Below are 18934 nucleotides of genomic sequence, written 5' to 3'. Positions count from 1 at the left end.
AAACAAAGGCTATAAGAGACAAAGGACCCAGTAATAATAAATACCGCTTCTGGGTATTTATCGGAAGAAACCCAAAACATTACTTCAAAGGGACATGTGAATCCATATGTTCATTTTAGCATTCTTTACAGTTGTCAAGGTATAGAGGCAACCCAGGTATCTATGAATGCATAAATAGATAAGAGGTGGTACATATACACAATGGAATATTACTCAGCCACAAAAAAAGAATGAAATCTTGCCATCTTCAACAACAAGGATGGACCTAGAAGGTATTGCGCTGAGTAGAGTAAGTCAGACATAGAAAGACAAGTGCCATATGATTTCACTTACATGTGGAATCTAAAGAACAAAATAAACAAACATACAAAACAGAAACAAACTCATAGATACAGAGAACGTTTTGACGGCTGCCAGATGGTGTGAGGGGGGAAGGGATTAAGAGGTACAAATTGGTAGTTACAAAATAGTCATGGGGACGTATAGCATAGGGAGTATAGTCAATAATATTGTAATAACTATGTACAGTGTCAGATGGGTACTAGATTTATTGGTGTGATCACTTTGTAAGTTATATAAATGTCTAATCACTTTGTTGTGTACCTGAAATACAATATTGTATGTCAACTATAATCAAAAAAACAAAAATTATTTTAAAAAATCAAAGCGTAAGATTTTCAAGGGTTTGCAGAAAGGGAATTTACAAAAATGGAAACCCAAATGTTGAACAACTGTATGAGAGGATGTTTAACCTTCTTAGGAATCAGATAAATGCAAAATAAGAACTCACTTTAAAACCATTCCATTAACAAAGATTGGGAAGCTGGGTGGTACCAGTGCTGGTGAGGGTATGGATAGCAGTGGTACTCTCATGCAGGCAGTGGATCTGTAGACCGGTGCAGTCCATTGGAGGGCAGCCTAACAGTTCTGGGTAAAATTAAATATGTATATCCCTGGGACTCAGCACTCTTGACTCCTGTTATATACCTACTGAGGAACTCATGAAAAATCAACAAGGGAATTAGGTACAAATATTTTGGAATGGCAGAAGTGTTAGAGACAACCTGTCACTAATGTGTGGTGGCTAACACTATTCAATCATCAGAATAACTTACTAGAGGTACATACTGCAGAGGAATTAACGTGTCGATTATGTTTTTCAACATAAAAAGGGAAAATGCTGTCTACGGCCATGCCACCCTGAACAAGCCTGATCCAGAATGATCTCAAAAGCTAAGCAGGGTCGGGCGAAGTTAGTACTTGGTTGGGAGACAACCTAGGAAGACCAGGTGCTGTAGGCGTAAAAAATAAAAAAATAAAAAAAATAAGAGATTGTAAGCTGACAAGGTCCTTGAAATCTGTTAGGGTTGCATTGCCTAAAAAAAATAATAAAATAAAATAAAAAGGGAAAATGCCTTTTTGAAAGTCTAAGCCTTTACTACTGGGCTCATGATACTGGGCAAATTACCCAACTGCGTCTACTTAGGAAACCGACAAACTCTTACATACGCTTTTATATCACGTTTTTATTAAGAAGTAAAGTGCTCAGTATTAAACATCAATGTAATTCTCGATTGTTGAGAGATACCTGCATATATAACATCTCAATAATATTAATATAGAGAGGAAGATGACAAGGGAAGGATGAAGAGGGAATTCTCCATGATTAAAGAAGAAAAAATATGTAACTTATGGGTAAAAAAAGGATTTAGCAAAATTTTATAGGTGAAATGAAAACAGCATAATAATAAGTATCATAAAAGACTTTCTAGTGACCATAATTGATACATGGCACGTGGTCAATATACATGGATACCACATAATGGCTGCACTTCAAACTGAAGTTTGTTTACATGTAACAACATGATACACATACATAAATACACTCACTATCCCTGGAATGCAAACTTTAGTACCTAGTAATAAAGGACTTTGTGCAGCATCCTTCAAATAAAGATGGAAATAAAGCCATGGGAAATAACTGTTAAAGAAACCAATGTGTATCATTTATACACGAGCCAGCTTAGAAAGGTTTGTTTGCCCATGTTTTCATTGAAGATTTGACTGATATATTTTATCAATTAAATAATAGAAATGTGCATTAACACACAGCGTTAAAAACAGGGCTCTCTTCTATTATTCTCCAAGTGAGTTATTCACCAGCATGGCAGGTATTCTCTCTTGCTTGTCTTATTAGCTGTCAAAAGGGTCAACACTTTTGAAAAATAGATTTTTATTTTTTTCTGAGAAATACTTATTTCCCATAAATTTAGTGAGACTCTCTCCACATTAAAAAAAAAAAAATTGCTGCAAACTCAAACTTTGGCTAATACTTTCTGATAAAAGATAAACTTTCAATACTCAAAATTCCTCTCATTAAATTGAGCTTGTACAGATTTGAATTTCTAGTTCTGAAATGGAGGATCGAGTATTTGAGATATGTATTCTTAAAACATTATAAAACTCAAACTTTTGTTTTATAATTTTTATACGAATTTAAAAACTTTTAAAATTGTATTTTAAATGAATGTATTTGCTGAGTTAAAACTTTCAGTGCATATTAAAAAATTTTAATAAGTTGTTCTTCCTAGATTAGTTACATTACACTCACTTACAAATTAGATGAGCCACATTAGAAAGAGAATATCTAAATAAATCTTTATACTAAACTAATCATGAGAAAAAGTCCAACTTAGTGATAGAATTCCTTCCAATTCTCCTATGTTATGGTTAGAGATGACATTTTAACACATAACTGGTCTTTGGTGGTTTCATGTAGCTCTCTTCAAATGAGAGCGGAAACAGTGAAAAATTAAGTGAAACGGTTATTCTCACAGATATTAGATATGCTAAAATAATAAAAAAGCAGAGTACTCAACATTTACCTTAATCATTCATAAAAATTCTAGCACAATGACTACATACCCATTCTCTTTGGAGTTCTTTTCTAGTTCATCTTTTAGAAAAGTTTACCCCAAGAAGGTAGTTAAAGTAAGAGGCTCCTTTCTTACAAGAAAGCTATGTAGTAAGCCCATGAGCTAAGCCCGATGAGGAAGGAGTGCTCCTACTTTCCCTTCACACACTGGGCAAAAATGACAATACTGATTTTTGTGATTTGAAAATGAAACTCAGAAGCCTTTTGACAGTTCTCTTCTAGCTTTAAAAGGTGACTTCATTGTCAACTGAGACTCAGTCATGGTAGGAAGTGGGCATTCCACTCCCTATATCTTACAAAGATTTTTTTTTCTGTACTCAATATTTACAACTAATTTCTCACAAGAGAGGAAAAAAACTTTGATCCATGGGCAAAGTTTACCTAAAATAAATTAAAGTGCAGAAGAATTAACAATTGGTCACAATGACCAGCAACATATGGTGGTCAGGGCATATAAATACAGTGGGTCCTGAATTAACGTCGTTGAGTCATAACGTTGATGAGATGCGGAGGAACTTAACACTTGCGTATGTCAATGAGCCTATGGTAAAACCGGTTTCATTATGCCTCATTTCACCACCGTTCCAAGAACCTGTTCACAATGTTTAGTGAGGACTTACTGCAGTGTCGTTGCTATGGAAAGTCAGGACAGCCTTCTTCTCACCTATTAGGAACACATTTACGAACACATTTACGAACACATGTCCTAGACGTTGATATTGGAACTGCCGGTTCCACCCGTGCCTTCTATTCCTTCCGTAGACTGAGAGGAAGAAGGGCGGGAGCTTCTGGGGTGAGGCTGACCATTTAGACCCACAGGTGTGCCTAAACCATGACTTATTTGGGAAGCTGCATCATCGGATTCCCAGCGTTCCAACTCTTCCCGCACTAGCCGTTCCATCTGTTCCCTGTGGATTTCACTGTCACAACCCAGTCTTTCATCCTAATGAAGGAAAAAAAAAACATGTTAGGGAATAGTGATGCATATTCTTGTACTTAGAAATTGCTCTAGGAAATCTGGGGGCCAAATAATCTGTCTGTAAGAGGTAAGGCTGGAGATTCAGAGCATACAACAGCAATTCTCAGTTACTAGAGTAACTTTTGCTTAATTCTACTATCTAGCAAAGGCAGGACCATCAGTATGTAAAGCTTAAAGAAAATAACACCTCTAGATAATCATTTGATCTACAGTTATGGAGAGAGAGAAACCTCAAATTAAGGGTTACAAAAGACGACTACCCTGATACTTTACAGAGTCAGGGCATTTCTGTTTCAGGCGACCATTACCTCGGCCACGCCATCCAGCAGCCTTCCCAGCACCTCTCTCCTCTTCAGTTTGGCCCGCTCCATGATCTCCAGCTTCACTATCACAGCATCGATCTTGGACACAATGCTGCCGATGGAGTGCTCCATTCGGTCCACTCGTCTCACGAGGCTGCAGGAAACCACAGTTGAGTGGGACAAAGCCAGTTGTCTTTTCAGCCCAGTTGGCTTTTCAAATGGAAGTGCTAAGATTTGTCCTTAAATAATATGATAATCTGAAATATTTTCTAAGCATCCTCCAATTTTAGAGATAAACCCTCGTACACTGCTGGTAGGAGTGCCAAATTTAACAAAGTTTCTGTAATTTAACATTGTATCAGAAGTCTTAAAAATATATGCCTACCTTGTATTCATATATTCCTTGTTTTAATAACTTTCTAAAGGAAATAATTAAGCATACATATAACTTTTGGCTAGAAAGATATTCACTAGAGTTCTTCTTTCAATAGCATGTCACTGATAAATGATTACATCACATAATTAACAGAGATTATTTAAATATGTTGTTGTTCATATATGCAATGGAATTTTAAGCAGACACCAGAAATTATATTGTGACAGAATATTTAATGAAATAGACTGATGTTCAAAATATAGTAAGTAAATAAAGCAATTAGAAAGCAGTGTGTACACTTATGATCTCATTATTTTGAATAGACAACATGTTATATAAATACTTATAAAATATAAATAGATGACTTCTAGAATAGTGACATGAGGGCTTTGTAGGCCCTCTCCTCAGTAAAAGAACAGTAACTATTGAATGTTATTTGAAAAAAATTTCTAGAGATTTTCTTAAGGGTATAAAGCAAATAAACAAGCATTTACTTAATAAAATATACTAAATTCAGTAAAATGAGTGAAATTCTGTGCCACCTGAGAAACAATCTGCTCCCTGTCTACCACTCCCAGCTCAGTGTGACAGAAGAACCACTCTGGATATGTGAAGCAAAGGACACAGGGCTCTCTCTCCCCTTAGCTCCCAGTGGAGGGCTACAGTATCTTTCTGGGAAGGGCAATCTGCCAGTATATCTCATCTCTATACCCCCACCTCCAAATCCATGTCACAGAGGCTCTAATCCAGATAAGAGTAGCTGAGAGGTGAGGCTCTTTCACTTCCAATTGTAGGGTGGAGTTTCCATGCCAGGAGAGGCAAGCTGAGAAGACCAAAGGTTGCTATCCCATCCTAATTACCTTATTCAGGAAGCAGGGTGTCACTTTGAGAGAGATGGACAACTGTCCCTGCCCCTACCTCTGGAACAGTGGCACAGAGGTTTCACCTCCGTAGGGTTAGCCCATAAGACAGAGAGCTCCAAAGCTCCCCGCCAAGTGAACTGGCTTTATTTGGATCAGAATGTGGGACATTCAAGCCTAAGAGTGCTCCTGAAAGCCATGGAGATGGTAGTAATAAGCAGTTAACAGGAGACTGGTTACTTCATGAGGTCAACAAGTTAAATTGTTTACCAGCTAGTTTACCAGTGAGAACTAGGGAAAGAGACACCTAAGACGACAGCTAAAGACTGGCCTCAAAGACTATTCTTCAAAGGGCCCTGAATTTAACTGGATCAGACTGTAGAGCAATTTATATCCAAAGGCATTAATGATAATAATAGGCCACTCAGCTAACAATTAGCAGAACCTAAGAGGTGGAAGTGATATCAACAGAGGAAGAAGACTTAACAGAGAGATCAGGGAAAGACAATGACAACCTTACTAAAATCACCATCTTCCCAGGAAGACTGTTTGTATGGTCATGGCTGTGCCCTCTGAGAAACAACAAGTCCAGAGGGGGGGAGGGGCAGATAACAAGTATCCAGAATTACTATAATATATTTTTTAACATCTCCAGTTTTCAACAACAAATTATGAGCCATTCAAAGAAACAGCAAAATAAGACCCATGCACAGGGCAAAAAAGAAGTGGCAACAGAAACTACCTTTGAGAGGGATCAGATAGACTTAGTAGACAAAGAGCTCACAGTAGCTATTACAAATATATTCACAGAACTAAAGAAAATGATGCTTAAATAAGTAAAGGATGGTAAAATGTCACTGTCTCTTCAAATAGAGAATATCGATAAAGAGATAAAGATTACTAAAAAGAACCAACTAGAGTTGAAAAGTACAATCCATAAAATGAAAAATTCACTGGAGAGTCTCAGCAATATTTCTGAGCTGGCAGAAGAAAGAATCAGTGAACTGGAAGATAGATGGCTAGAAACTATGCAATCTAAAGAACAGAAACAAGAAAGAACTAGGGAAAATGAACAGAGCCTAAGAGAAATGTGGGATACCACTAAGCATCCCAATACACATATGATATGAGACCCAGGAGGAAAGGAGAGCAAGAAAGAAGGAACAAAATATTTGAAGACATAATGGTTGAAAACTTCCTAAATTTGATGAAAATATTACACATCTAAGAAAGTTAATGAACATCGAGTAGGATAATTGTAAAGAGATCCACACTCAGACATATCGTAGTAAAAATACTGAAAGGTAAAGAAGAAAAAATCTTAAAGAAGCAAGAGAAAAATTACTCATCACGTACAAAGGAATCTCAATAAGATTAACATCAGAAACAATGCAGGCCATTAGAAAATGAAGGAGCAGTAAAAATATTCCCGGATTAAGGACAACTGACAGAATTCATGCTAGCTGGCTTTAGAAGAGGTACTAAAAGATGTCCTTCAGGCTGAAAGCAAGTGATCCCAGTCGGTACTGCAATTAAAATCATGAAAAAACAAAAAGCACTGGCAAAGGTAATTATATAACCATAGAAGACGATATTAACGCTTATTTCTTCTCCTTGTTTCTCTTAACTGATTTAAAGAGAAACTATATGAGACAACATGTACATAATTGTATTGCTGGGCCTATAACAGAAATGTCACAAAATATTTGACAGGACAAATCAGGTGGGTAAGAGCAAAGTTGTATCGCAATTCCTTTATACTTACACTTGAAACTCTTCATAAGAAACCCCACTGGAGATGCTTCCCCTCCTTCTGGAGCTGTGCCCACTGTCTTCATCGTCATCTTCCTCAGAGTCATCCAGGCTTCGTGGGAAACTTCGGCTGCTCATGGGGCGTGGTAAAGAGCTGTGATCCAAGTCCAGGTCCTCCTGAGGAAAATGGGATCATTAAGCAGGAACACCCAGACCCCACGGAAGCTTCACTGAGGGCTTGGGCTGATGAAAAATGGCTGTGTACCTCAGATTTCTTTGTGGGCAACACCAGACTGTGATCCCCACACTTTTCAATTTCATAGATTGGCAAATTTTCAAAACAGATTTTAATTACCGGCAAGTAGTTGCTAACTTTTTGTTTGGATAAGAAAGAACATTAAAAATAGAATAAAGCAAAGAAAAAGTAAATGAAGAAATATATTATCACCTTTTCATAAATAACGCAGTAGTTAACAAAGGAGGAAGGATATAATTTGAGAATCAGAATTTTGACTAAATACAGACTTTAAATACAAAAATTTTACTCATTGTCTTCTTGTTCACATTTCACTATGAGTGGTGAAGTTTTTCACTTACTGGCACAGGATTTAGAAAGCACTGTTCTATACTATGTCCTCACAGGAAAGTGACTTGTGTATAACAGGCATCTTTATTCTGTGTACCTCAATTACCATGGAATTTTTTTGGTTTGTTTATCCATTTATTTTAAAAGTCATACTAAAGCTTTTAAATATTTTTTTCTAAAAGCCCATGTAAATTTACTTTTAACAGTTTCATAATAATTATTCAAATGGAAGGCAACTATTTTATTTTAAATGTTAACTTAAAAATCAAATAATTTTATACCTCCTGAGAAATCTTTCTTTCCATTCTTATAGACAATGTGAAGTATGTAATTACTCAGGTTTCTCTTTTCAAGTTGATTGCTGGAAAGTTTATGGCTAAATTTGTAGCCCAAGTTTTTTCAATGTTTTAAATAATGTTCTTTTTAATTTTTTAAATTTAATTAATTAATTTATAATAATGTAGCCCAATTTTAATAAGTATATATGTTTTTATGGGATGCATTTTTCACTTCATTCATAGTCTAGTTTTATATTTCACTTTTCTTTGTTTTGATTTTTTACATTTGTTAATTTATTGAATTTTTATGTATTATTGTGTTATATATCCTTGTTAGAATAAGCAGAGTACTAACACACAAATTGAGAGAGAGAGAGAGAAAGAGAGAGAGAGCGCGCGCCTCTCAATAACCCATTACTTAGTATGGTTCATGGCTGCTAAATAAAATCATGTTCTCCTAAACTAGACCCACCCTCTCTTTTTCCAAGTCGTCTCTCATCTGCTGATGTTCGTGTTCAGTCAGTTCTTGGTCTCCATCTTGGTCATACTTTGTGAATATTGCCTCAATCTCTGCATCAGTATGGCCCTTCCTGAAATTATTGAGAGATTACAGATGAACTCATTCACGAACATGGCCCAACCCAAACACAGAGATAACAAAATTCAGGAGAAAAGGAGAAATTGCTGACTCAGGGACAGTCTTCCTCTTACAATATGTTCTAGAAAGATATTCAGCTATAAAAATAAGTGCTTCTGTGAGTACTTGGGCCAGAAATACCCTTATCACTATGAATATATCTTTATAGAAGTCATGTCCCAGGATCTCACAATCTGTGTCTCACCCTTTGAGATCTTGTCGAAGTTCATCAAAGTTTAACTTGCCGCCCCCTTGCCGCAGACTCTCTGAAATGTCGTCCACGGTATTTTTTTTTAGTTTTAATTTGACCAAGGCTTTATGGCAGCCCTGTTGAAAAGAAAAGACTTGGTTTAGTGTATTCTCCTTTTGCATTTGCTTTACCTTTCAATTATGGTAATAACTACCACAAAGCCAGTAACCAGAAGCGTGCTTGACATAAATCGGCCCCTTAACAAGTGCATGTTGAACGAATGAATAATAAACGTATCCCGAGTTTTCCATAAAACTCCTGTGTAAGAGTTATGTGCAAAGAGTCAAAGTCTTTTAGTAAATTAAGAAGAACTAAAAGCCTTTTGCTCATATATGAATTCGAGTTTAAGTTATAGAAATGAAAATCACTACATATTTACAGCTGTCTGCCTCAGAGTATGTAGGAATATGCAACAGTTCACAAGAAGCCTGAGAAACCTGAGTCATGGATTGTTTATTTTCCATATTCTCTCATAGGAATTTCCTTATGTAAGTATGTAAACAAAATTCAGTAAAATGTGGATGCAGATTTTTCACTAATAAACTACAGGCAGGCCTTGCTCTGCATTGTAGTGTAGGACTAGAAAAATGACCATGCAAGCACAAATCTGTGAATTTTAAGTTTTATCCTAAACTTATCCTTAGATCTGCTAAATCACAACATCATGCAACTCCTCTACCCAGTGGACCTAAATGTTGGGATTTCAATGACTCCTCCCAAAGCGGCCATCTTTCTGACTGGAAGATTCTTCTCAGAGATGATATGCTGCAATTTTTATGAGACTTAGGATGTGTGTGCCAGCTCCATAGACTATGATGGTGAATATTCCCTAAAAGCAAACATGATGAGCAGATACTCCCCAAAATCACTTTTTCTAAATATTTGGGCAGCCAGGCCAGTGGGGATGAAGATAAAGGATGGCCACATCAAAGTCAAACATGCTATAAATAAAACAAACTGAAATTTTACTCTTTCCAAAAGGCAAAAAAAGATATTCCCTGAATATCTCAGAACTGAATATCTGGCATTGCGTATCTTAGAAGAAAAGTATGATTTACACTGCAACTTATTTCTATAATAACACTCTGGGATCCAAAAAATATTTAGACAGAGATGCTAAATATATAGAAGCATCTCAGTTGATCACTCTGAACAGTTCATATTAAGTTATTGAAAGGAGGAGAATGCACTAGAATTTGTCTTCCTATTTTTTTCTATCAAAACTAAACAAGTTCCTTTTGTCATGTATAAAGTCTTGAGAATGGGTTAAAGGCATAAACCTGTAGCTCGATAGACCTGGGTCCAAGTCTTGGCCCTGCCATATGGTATGGTCCAGCCCGACTGCTACGTAACCTTGGACATGCTTATCTTCTCCATGCATTAGTTACATCATTCCCAGAGTGTGGATAATAGCAATTAATTCACATAGCTGTCATCGGAAATGAATGAGATAATATATTGTGTTATGGGAGGTTAAGAATGAGTCACTCCAAGATCTGCCTCTGTGGTATGTGGATTGTTTTGAGCTAAAGGCAACTTTAGCCACAGGTTCAAGAGAAACTTCTTAATTACCTAGAATAATTTGAATTAGGGGTCTTGCTCATAATGAGAGATTATCAGAGAAAACCTCTTTTGACCTATCTCTAGGGCAGGACAAACTTCTATTTACTGAGCATTTGCTTTTCTTATCGTCTTGCAATGATCTTGTGAAGCCCACAAGGTACCTTACCTCATCTCTAGCTCAGGATGTCTTATACACCCATGAACCCCTATCTCTGAACCTCTTGTGCATGTGGGGTCTCTGACTCTCTCATATATGTGAGGTTCCCATCCATGTGTGTATTAAATTTGGTTATTTTCTTTTGTTAATCTCTCTCACGTCTATTTGATTATTAGACCAGCCAAAAGAATCCTGAGGGTAGAAGCAAGTTTCTTTTTCCTCTACAGCTGGTGCAGAGAGCAGGGTAAACTCACTGGCGTGAATCCCACACTTCCCCACAGGGCTGCTGCAAATGAGGAGATCCTGGGGCAACTGACACATGCCAGCAGAAGGTGAGGGTTCTACCATGTCAGCACACCTCTAGATCTCTGTCTGCAGGATCCAGGGAGAATCTTTGTACCTCTTCTAAATTTAGATTGGCAGGAGAAAATATTTGTGAAACTAGTTTCTTGGGCCTAGTGACCCTTGGTTACTTGATATGAGTACTCGTGGATTTTGTCTTTCTCTGTCTCTGTCTGGTTTCTCTCCTTTCATCTTGTTATACATCTTGAAAATTGGGCCTTATGACCAGTGAGAGTGTTTTCTCTTTGGCTTCTACCATCCAGAGGGTACACTTTCCAAGATGCACCTTGCTCTCTTTCTGGCCATGACAAACTCTCTACAGGGTTTTCTGTGTCTACCCCCATTCCTCCCAGAGATGGTTTATTATCTCTGCCAGCTGGAGGATGCTTATGCATCTGATGGGCAGCCAAATAGGCTGTGAATCCAAGTTTAGGGAATCTTAAAACCTTATTCTGTTCGAAGGGGTAAAGCATGTGATTCCTTGTTTTTTTGGAAAAGCTGCTTAAAGACAGTTCTCCCCTTACATCCCTTATTTCTTAGGCTAACTGAGGGAATAAACTTTCTTGTGAGGGTTGAATCTTTTTGCACTTTCCTTTGAGGATGCCTCTTACATTCTTAGTATTGGTTTGCGTCCCTATAGATTCTACTGCCAAGGCCAGACGACGGATCTTTTTAATTGGAAAAGCTTCTAAATTGAAAAGACAGACATTTTTTTCTTAGAGAGATCTCATATTGTTATAATAGTCATTAAGATTCCCTGAAGAAGATGGCAGGACAGAAATTAGAACAAAAATCAAAGTCCACTCAGATCCCTTCCTATTTGCCATCAGACATTGGCAGATACTGTTAAAAAGAACAACAACAAAATTACAACATTGAAAGTACAATTGCTCTGCACTTAAAAGGAAAATGAAGGAAAAAGAGTGGCAAAATCTTACTTAAAGGCAACCTAAAATTTTATGTCCTAAGAACTCAGCTTAATAACTGTCAGGTTCAAGTTCCAAAATATGGCCATACAGAAATGTGGCCTAAGCTCCATTTACAAGTAGAGTACTATCAAACTGCTGCCAGCCCTCAAGGAAATAACAATCTAAAGTTACAATGGCTATTGTGAGGAATATGATAATTAGAAAGAAAAAAATTGGAATAAATAAAACAGACACTGATGGGGTTAAAACAGGTTTTAGAAGAGCACTACCAAAGGCTAAATGGTCCAAACTGAACTCTTGTTGGTCCCCCCACTTTGAAAGGCCCCAAACAAGTCTGCTCTATTTATCCCGGTGTAAAGAAATTTAAGACTGTAAAGAAGCAATTACAATAAGAAAAACCTGACCAGCAGTCACCTGGGGTAACAGTTAAGTTGGCTTAAGCAAACAAGCACTTATATGAGAATTTTCAAAAATATAACAGAAACTAACTCAAAAACTTTTTAGAATCACATGATCTGAAAAAATATTTGATATTAAAACTGGTGTGAGTTTGGTTTGGTTAAACAGAATTTAGAATAATCAGTATTAAATATTACTTTTATTTTACCTGGGTTTATTAGTAAAATAAGTTCATGTTATTTCTGTTGCAAAATTTGTCAGCAAGAAAGTAACTTGGCATGATAAAATTTTCATAAGTAATCTAAACTTTAAGTTAGGAGCAAATAAATTAAGTAAACATAAATAGCATAAAAGGTTTCTTTTTAGGTGAACTTTTAGCAATAATTATATTGTTAAAAGTGGCTTCCTACATCTCTGGCAACTTGAAACTTTAAAATTTTGCTAACTAAATTAAGTGATGGATATTTATAGAAGGTCTAGACCATTTCCAAATAAGATAAAATAACAAAACATTAATTACTGAACATAAGTATTAACTTTCTGCTTCTTATTATAGAGAAACTAAAGATTTGGGTCTATTAGTAAACAGGCATACACCACATTAAAAAATTTTGCGTTGTGAGGAAATACATATATATCTAGAAGTTGATATGTGTTCATAAACCTATCAATTTGAAGAATACTGGTGTAACAGTGCACATTGCTTGCTTCTTAGTTTTCACTAGAAATTAAAGGTTTTAAAGAATTCTAATATAATTAAAGCTACAGAAATGAAAAATAATAGGGAAAACAACTGTGTATACAAGAAAAAACAGGATATATGTTAGCTTTAATAAAAGGTATGCGATATGGAGATGTATTGTTGAGGGAAAGGAAATTAATTTTGCCCTAACGTGAGGTTAGTTGCTTCAGAATGAAAAAGAGGAAAAACAGGACAAAAATCTAAATGCAGAAAGAAATATCGAGAAAGGATATTTTATGTGTAGTCAAGCTGAATAAGACTGAAATAAATTTAATTAAGTAAGTGAATTTAAATATCAAAAGTAAGCTGATGCAAAATTAGACTTAGGTGTTTTCTCTGCTAAACAGAACTGTTGATCTGACATGGTGATATGGTGATAAAGTTTTCTGATATGGTGGAAAAGTTTTCTACCTAGAAAGCAAAAATTCTATTGTTTTATCAACATAATTTTTTTGTTTTATGTTGTCTAGATCAGGTCCTTGATTACATAAGAAAACTGAATCTCCTCAATAGTAAGAACTAAGTTTACTAATAATCATGTAAACTTCTGTATTTGTCTTTGAAATCTTTTATTATCACTTAGGTTAAATGGATAATTAAGTGTGGCTTCATAATGACTTACGATCCTATTTAGTCAAATGTTTAAACCTTTTGATGTATTTTGACACACTTCCCAAAATTTAAATTATAAATAGAGACTTGGCCTGGGAATAACTCCCAAGTATTCCACAAGGGCCTCTTAGAACGCCTAAAAAAAAATCATTTTCTCTCCTTACAAAAATAAATATTAAACTAATTAGGTTTATTTTGGTGTGTTGAAACTATGTGAGAAGCACTGTCAAATAAGAAATGACATTGAGTCTTCTTTATATAAAAGGACTGAACCTGAGTATCAGATTGTGGCACATGTAGAGAAGTCCATTCTGTTTCTGCAAAACTGACCCCCTCATTGCCAGACCTTTGTCATCCTGATGTCCTTGCGTGGCAATAGTCTACTCCTGACTCAGAGAAATACAAATGGGTAAACAATGGCTGTGAATTAAATAAATTGTCAGAGCTATGGGAAACCCAAGACAGCCACTTGGTTCTTCCCAGCTTTCTGACATTTTTTCGCTTTTTGTATTCCTTCACCCACGGTACATTTAATCCAGATTTCATTCAACTGCCACTTAGTTTGGGTTATCGATGTTCCTGTTGTTTGTTGTTGTATGTATGTTCTATGGATGAGTTGAAGCTTTCCCTGCCACAAGGCTGATGCCCTCACAGTGGCAAAGAAACTGTCAGAAAACTGTTTTCCACTTGGGGTACACCTTCCACAGTCTCTAGTGATCAAGGCACCCACTTCACTGAGCCAGTCATACAAACCTTGACAGACAGCCTTGCAAACTTTTTGGAATTATCACTGACTCTATCACCCTCAATTATCAGGCAAGGTCGAGAGAACTAATGGAAAAACTGGATTCAAGCAAAACAAGTTTAATTACACAAGTCTAAATGAACTGATGAAAATGGTTACAATTTTTATGATTTTTTTCTATTGAAATTACCCATTTAAAAAAATCTTTTGTTTCCAGATAAAAGGAAACTGTTTCTCTTAAACTACCTATGACTTACAGCAACTTGATAAATTACACTTTTGCGAGCAGTATTAAAACATTTATATTTTTCTCCCTACCTGGTCCTTCCGGAATTTGGAAACTTAATAAGTATTTTTTTTTCATGACAATATGGTTATTTGCATAACAATAAGAATCTATTCTCCTTATAACGGGACACAATTGGAAACTTGTTTTATTGCCAAGGCTTTGACTGGAAAGTCACACTTGAGAGAGACATGCATAAATTGAGATATTACTAGACAGCTTTAAGAAATTAAAGCTGACTTATGGAAGCTAATAAAAATCCTTGGAAATACTGGCCTGCTACCTTGCTTAAAGATTTTCAGCGGCCTTACCATGTGAATAAAGAATGTCACTTCTTGGCAGGTGTATAGGAATCTTAGGGTATTTGGGGGTCCTAAAGAAGAGAGGAACTCACCCAAATCCATGGGTATTGCAGGAAATGTTTGATAGCAAGTCTTGCCTTGGCTTTTTCTTTGGCCTTGAGAGGCCTTTTTAAATTCAATCTGAGGATTCCTTATGGAAAATCCAGCAAAACAGACGTAAAGGAACCTATGTTTTTAATTACTATTTTTGCTGGATTTATATAAATAATCAGGCCGAGTTTACTGAAATTCAGCCTAATTTATTTGCAAATAAGTTAGTCTTAATTTGGCTATATTTGGTTAAAATGGGGGTGATTTTAGAGAGAAAAAATTATGTTTCAATAGAAGCCATAGTATAACTTTGTGGATATTGGATTCTAGTCTGTTTATTGACTTTTAAGTTTTTTTTTTTTTAACTTTTCTACCTGTAAAATGGACTGGATCCTGACTTTTTCTAGTTTTCTTAAATATTTGGCTACAACCCTTCGAACTAATATTTTCATTTCCCCATCCTTCAACTTGGAATCATTGAGAACGAAAACTGGCCTTTTCCCAAGGCCATGCAAGCTAAAGTGGGACAACTTGATTACAGACTTCAGAGAAATCACCACAAACAGCTCATTTATGCACAATCTTTGTGCTTGTTGTAGAAAGATCACCAGAGACAATCAAACTGCACACTAGGAGAATCTATCACACAGTAACTGCCTGTTTTCACTTCATCTGAAGATAATTTGAGACAGACATCTAGAAATCTTGACTGCCTGCCTTCAGAACTCAGAAACTAGGATTATAGTAACCTTTGGTTTTCCTTTGTTTCCATAAAGATGCCTCTTATTAAACATCTGATTGCTTGTACCAGAGCCTTAACTTTGGGAGCCCACCTGCATCACCATCTCTTGAAGAGAGACACAACTGTTTAAATCAACAGAACTTTTCTGAAGACTGAGACCACTTTAATGAGATATAGAACAACTTATCAACCCAATTTCTGGAATGTGAGACTTCCCGGGAAGTTTCAGAGGAGGGAACTGTGGGGGTTTAGAACGAGTCACTCCAAGAAATGCTTCTGTGGCATGCAGATTGTTTAGCGCTAAAGGCAATTTAAGCTGCAAGCTAAAGAGAAACTTCACCCCCAGCCTCAACTACCTAGAAGAATTTTAGAGGCTTTGCCCATGAGAGATTTATCAGAGCTAAACTCTTTCACCTATATATAGGGCAGGGCAAACTTCTATTTACTAAAGGTCTGCTCTTCTTACCATCCTGCAATTACCTTTTGAAGCCCCCAAGGTGCCTTACTTCACCCCTAGCTCAGGATGTCTTAGACACTCATGTTCCCTTTTGGTCTCTGAACCTCTTTTGCATGTGGGCTCTCTGACTCTCTCGTGTATGTGGGGTTACCATTCATACGTATGTATTAAATTTGGTTATTTTCTCTTGCTAATGTGTCTCATGTCTCTTTGATTATTAGACCAGCCAGAAGAACCTTGAGGAAAGCTTGTTTCTCTTCCACAGTATTCACTGCAAGGATGCAAAAGCATTAGCTACTATTATTATTGCTTGTTATTTATTAGCACATGATAATGATTTTCACTAGAGAAAAGGATCCCAGTTTGTCTAATGATTTGTGAGCCTTGGGAACAAGACAGGGACATATGATGCTGGTCCCAACACACTGCTTAAATTTGCACTGCGACTAATGGTTTAGTATAAAACCTGAAATATGTGATTTAGCTTTGAACTCAAGAATGTGGTTAATGGATAGTTAAATGTTCCTTAGGCAAACTCAGAAATTACTGGATCCATTAACTCCTTGGCAGGATAAGCAGTCCAGCTCTTCCCTCAGGAAAAAAGAAAAAAGAACAAAAAAATATCCAGAGTATTTTGAACACTGCTTGCCTTCTTCTTGCATAACTTTAACGATATAGAGTGAACAGATGTCTTAGTGAGTTACCATAATCCTTTCTTAACATGGCTCAGCTCCCAACATTTTATCTTTTTATGTTATTTTAACGTTGTGAAACATTGCCAAGAGTTCCATAAATGTGAAGTTTTTTGCCATTGTCATTTCCTGTGTGACATCTTCATCCATTCTGTCACAATCACTTTCCTCATTTATATTGATAAATTTGCCTTCGCTAAGTTATTTTGGCTGCATATCTAGATATTGTGAATGTCTGGACACTCCCATCACCAGCTACTTACTTCTTCTATAAATCTAATACATTTGTTTTGATTTTCACTTCCAGTGTTATCATTCTTTCTTTCTTTGCTACACTTTCATCTTTGCTGGCTCATTCTCTCTTCCAATTATTCATTTTGTAAAATGTCACATGGTTTATCACTGGTTGATAAGGAGGAAATATAACTACATGTTTGTGTGTGAACTGAATAGCAGGTCCTCAGTGACCAATCTGAGACTTTGCAAGAAGTGACATTATTGGTCACTAATTATGATGCACATCTGTCATTTATGTAACAATTTGCAGTGAAGTTTGCACTTTATGTTATTACTCAGTTAATATACTGTGATAACTGAAAGTGAATTTTGCACTTTATGCTATTACTCACAGTCAATATACTGTGATAACTAAAATTTGAAAAGCTGGTGTTATTTAACTGAAATAATTAAAATTTGTGGATATTAGAACCGAAGTGCCAAGTGAAGACTGCTTCCCTGGAGATTTGCTAAAATGTAATCAACTGTTATGCAAAATTCAGGAAAATGCAAATCTTAGGTCCCATCCAAAGGACCTTGTTTTATGAAGAGGAAGTTCTGAGTTAAATGTGATTCAAGTCGTATGGCTTGAACTAACAGAAAAGGAGCCATTGTAGCTTAGCAAAATGATGTTAGCGAACAAGTTATGTACTTTAGCTGTAGTTATTTGTTGTTTAAGTTTTATACTTTAAACCAAATAAAGAAGTCACACTAAGAACGAAGCTGTCCAATTTCCCTGACTTGCCCTTCTATTTAACAAACACTTCCTGAGAAGTAAGTGAGAGTTCTCAGGCCCTGAGGCTGTGGCCTTACTCTGTGGACCTTTCCTTTGACTATTTTAAAATTTCCTTGGAAGGTCAAGGACAAAGGGTGAACTACAAAATATTTAATAGAAAAAGAGGAAATATATTTATAATCTTCCCTTCTGGTTTATTCTGAACTCTGGATCTGGAAGTGAGAGCCAACTAGAGGAGATGTCAAAACAAATAAAGGGAATGAAACCACCAACTCAGCTCTAAGAGTCTAAAGAGTTTATTGAGAATTTAATTTCAGGACACTGAAGAATTTCCAGAACTTAAATCCAAGCTAGCAGTATATCCACCTCTAGCTCCAAGAACACTTAAATTATTCTTATAATATAGCAATCTACTCTTTATTTTAAACAATGACAATTGATTAATGTTAATTTGGAAATCTGGCTGAAACAAGGCTCATTTTATGTGGAAAATAAAACAATTTCGAGAATTAGAGCTTGTCATACCTTTCTGATAAGATCTGAGAGTTCCATTTCAGCTTTCTGCTGTGCCAAATCAGATTTAACTTCAGAGTAAGTATCATTGATGATGGCCAAAAACATATTCTGTGTGTAAATCAAAGGAAGGTTGAGGTTAAAGGAAAAACCTAAATATATTTATAAACATCAATCTTTCACATATGCTTTTTCGTTTACCTTTTTTTTTCAATTTGATGTCTTAAGAAGTCATCAATTTGATGTCTTAAAAAATTAATAGTTTTGCAACCATATTCTTTGGGAAAATTGTTTTTTTCAATGAAGTCATACCAAAGGAAAATGCAAGGTATTTTCTTATTTATAAAATCATATATTGTGATATACTTTATAAAAAGAGACAAGAATAAAATATGC

General features: G+C 36.0%; 1 protein-coding gene and 1 pseudogene across 2 annotated transcripts in view; one reads left to right on the top strand and one right to left on the bottom strand.

The window, feature by feature from the left end:
• Positions 1 to 1182: 1182 nt before the first annotated feature.
• On the top strand, positions 1183 to 1301 carry LOC120588630 (uncharacterized; annotated as a pseudogene).
• Positions 1302 to 1506: 205 nt separating this feature from the next.
• PKD2 (polycystin 2, transient receptor potential cation channel) overlaps positions 1507 to 18934 on the bottom strand; it is a 54122-nt gene continuing 36694 nt past the window's right edge. For both annotated transcript variants that reach the window (XM_039845662.1, XM_039845663.1), the window contains exons 10-15: positions 18551 to 18649; positions 8911 to 9032; positions 8541 to 8658; positions 7218 to 7381; positions 4223 to 4370; positions 1507 to 3878 (exon numbers count right to left, since the gene is read on the bottom strand). In XM_039845662.1, the coding sequence (XP_039701596.1) occupies positions 3642 to 3878; positions 4223 to 4370; positions 7218 to 7381; positions 8541 to 8658; positions 8911 to 9032; positions 18551 to 18649 (888 nt within the window). In that variant the 3' untranslated portion in view covers positions 1507 to 3641. The remainder of the gene's footprint in view (positions 3879 to 4222; positions 4371 to 7217; positions 7382 to 8540; positions 8659 to 8910; positions 9033 to 18550; positions 18650 to 18934) is intronic.

The sequence above is a fragment of the Pteropus medius genome, unplaced genomic scaffold, assembly GCF_902729225.1.
Source record: "Pteropus medius unplaced genomic scaffold, Ma_sr-lr_union100, whole genome shotgun sequence".
Lineage (NCBI taxonomy): Eukaryota > Metazoa > Chordata > Mammalia > Chiroptera > Pteropodidae > Pteropus > Pteropus medius.
This window is presented reverse-complemented; position numbering and strand designations above follow the sequence as displayed.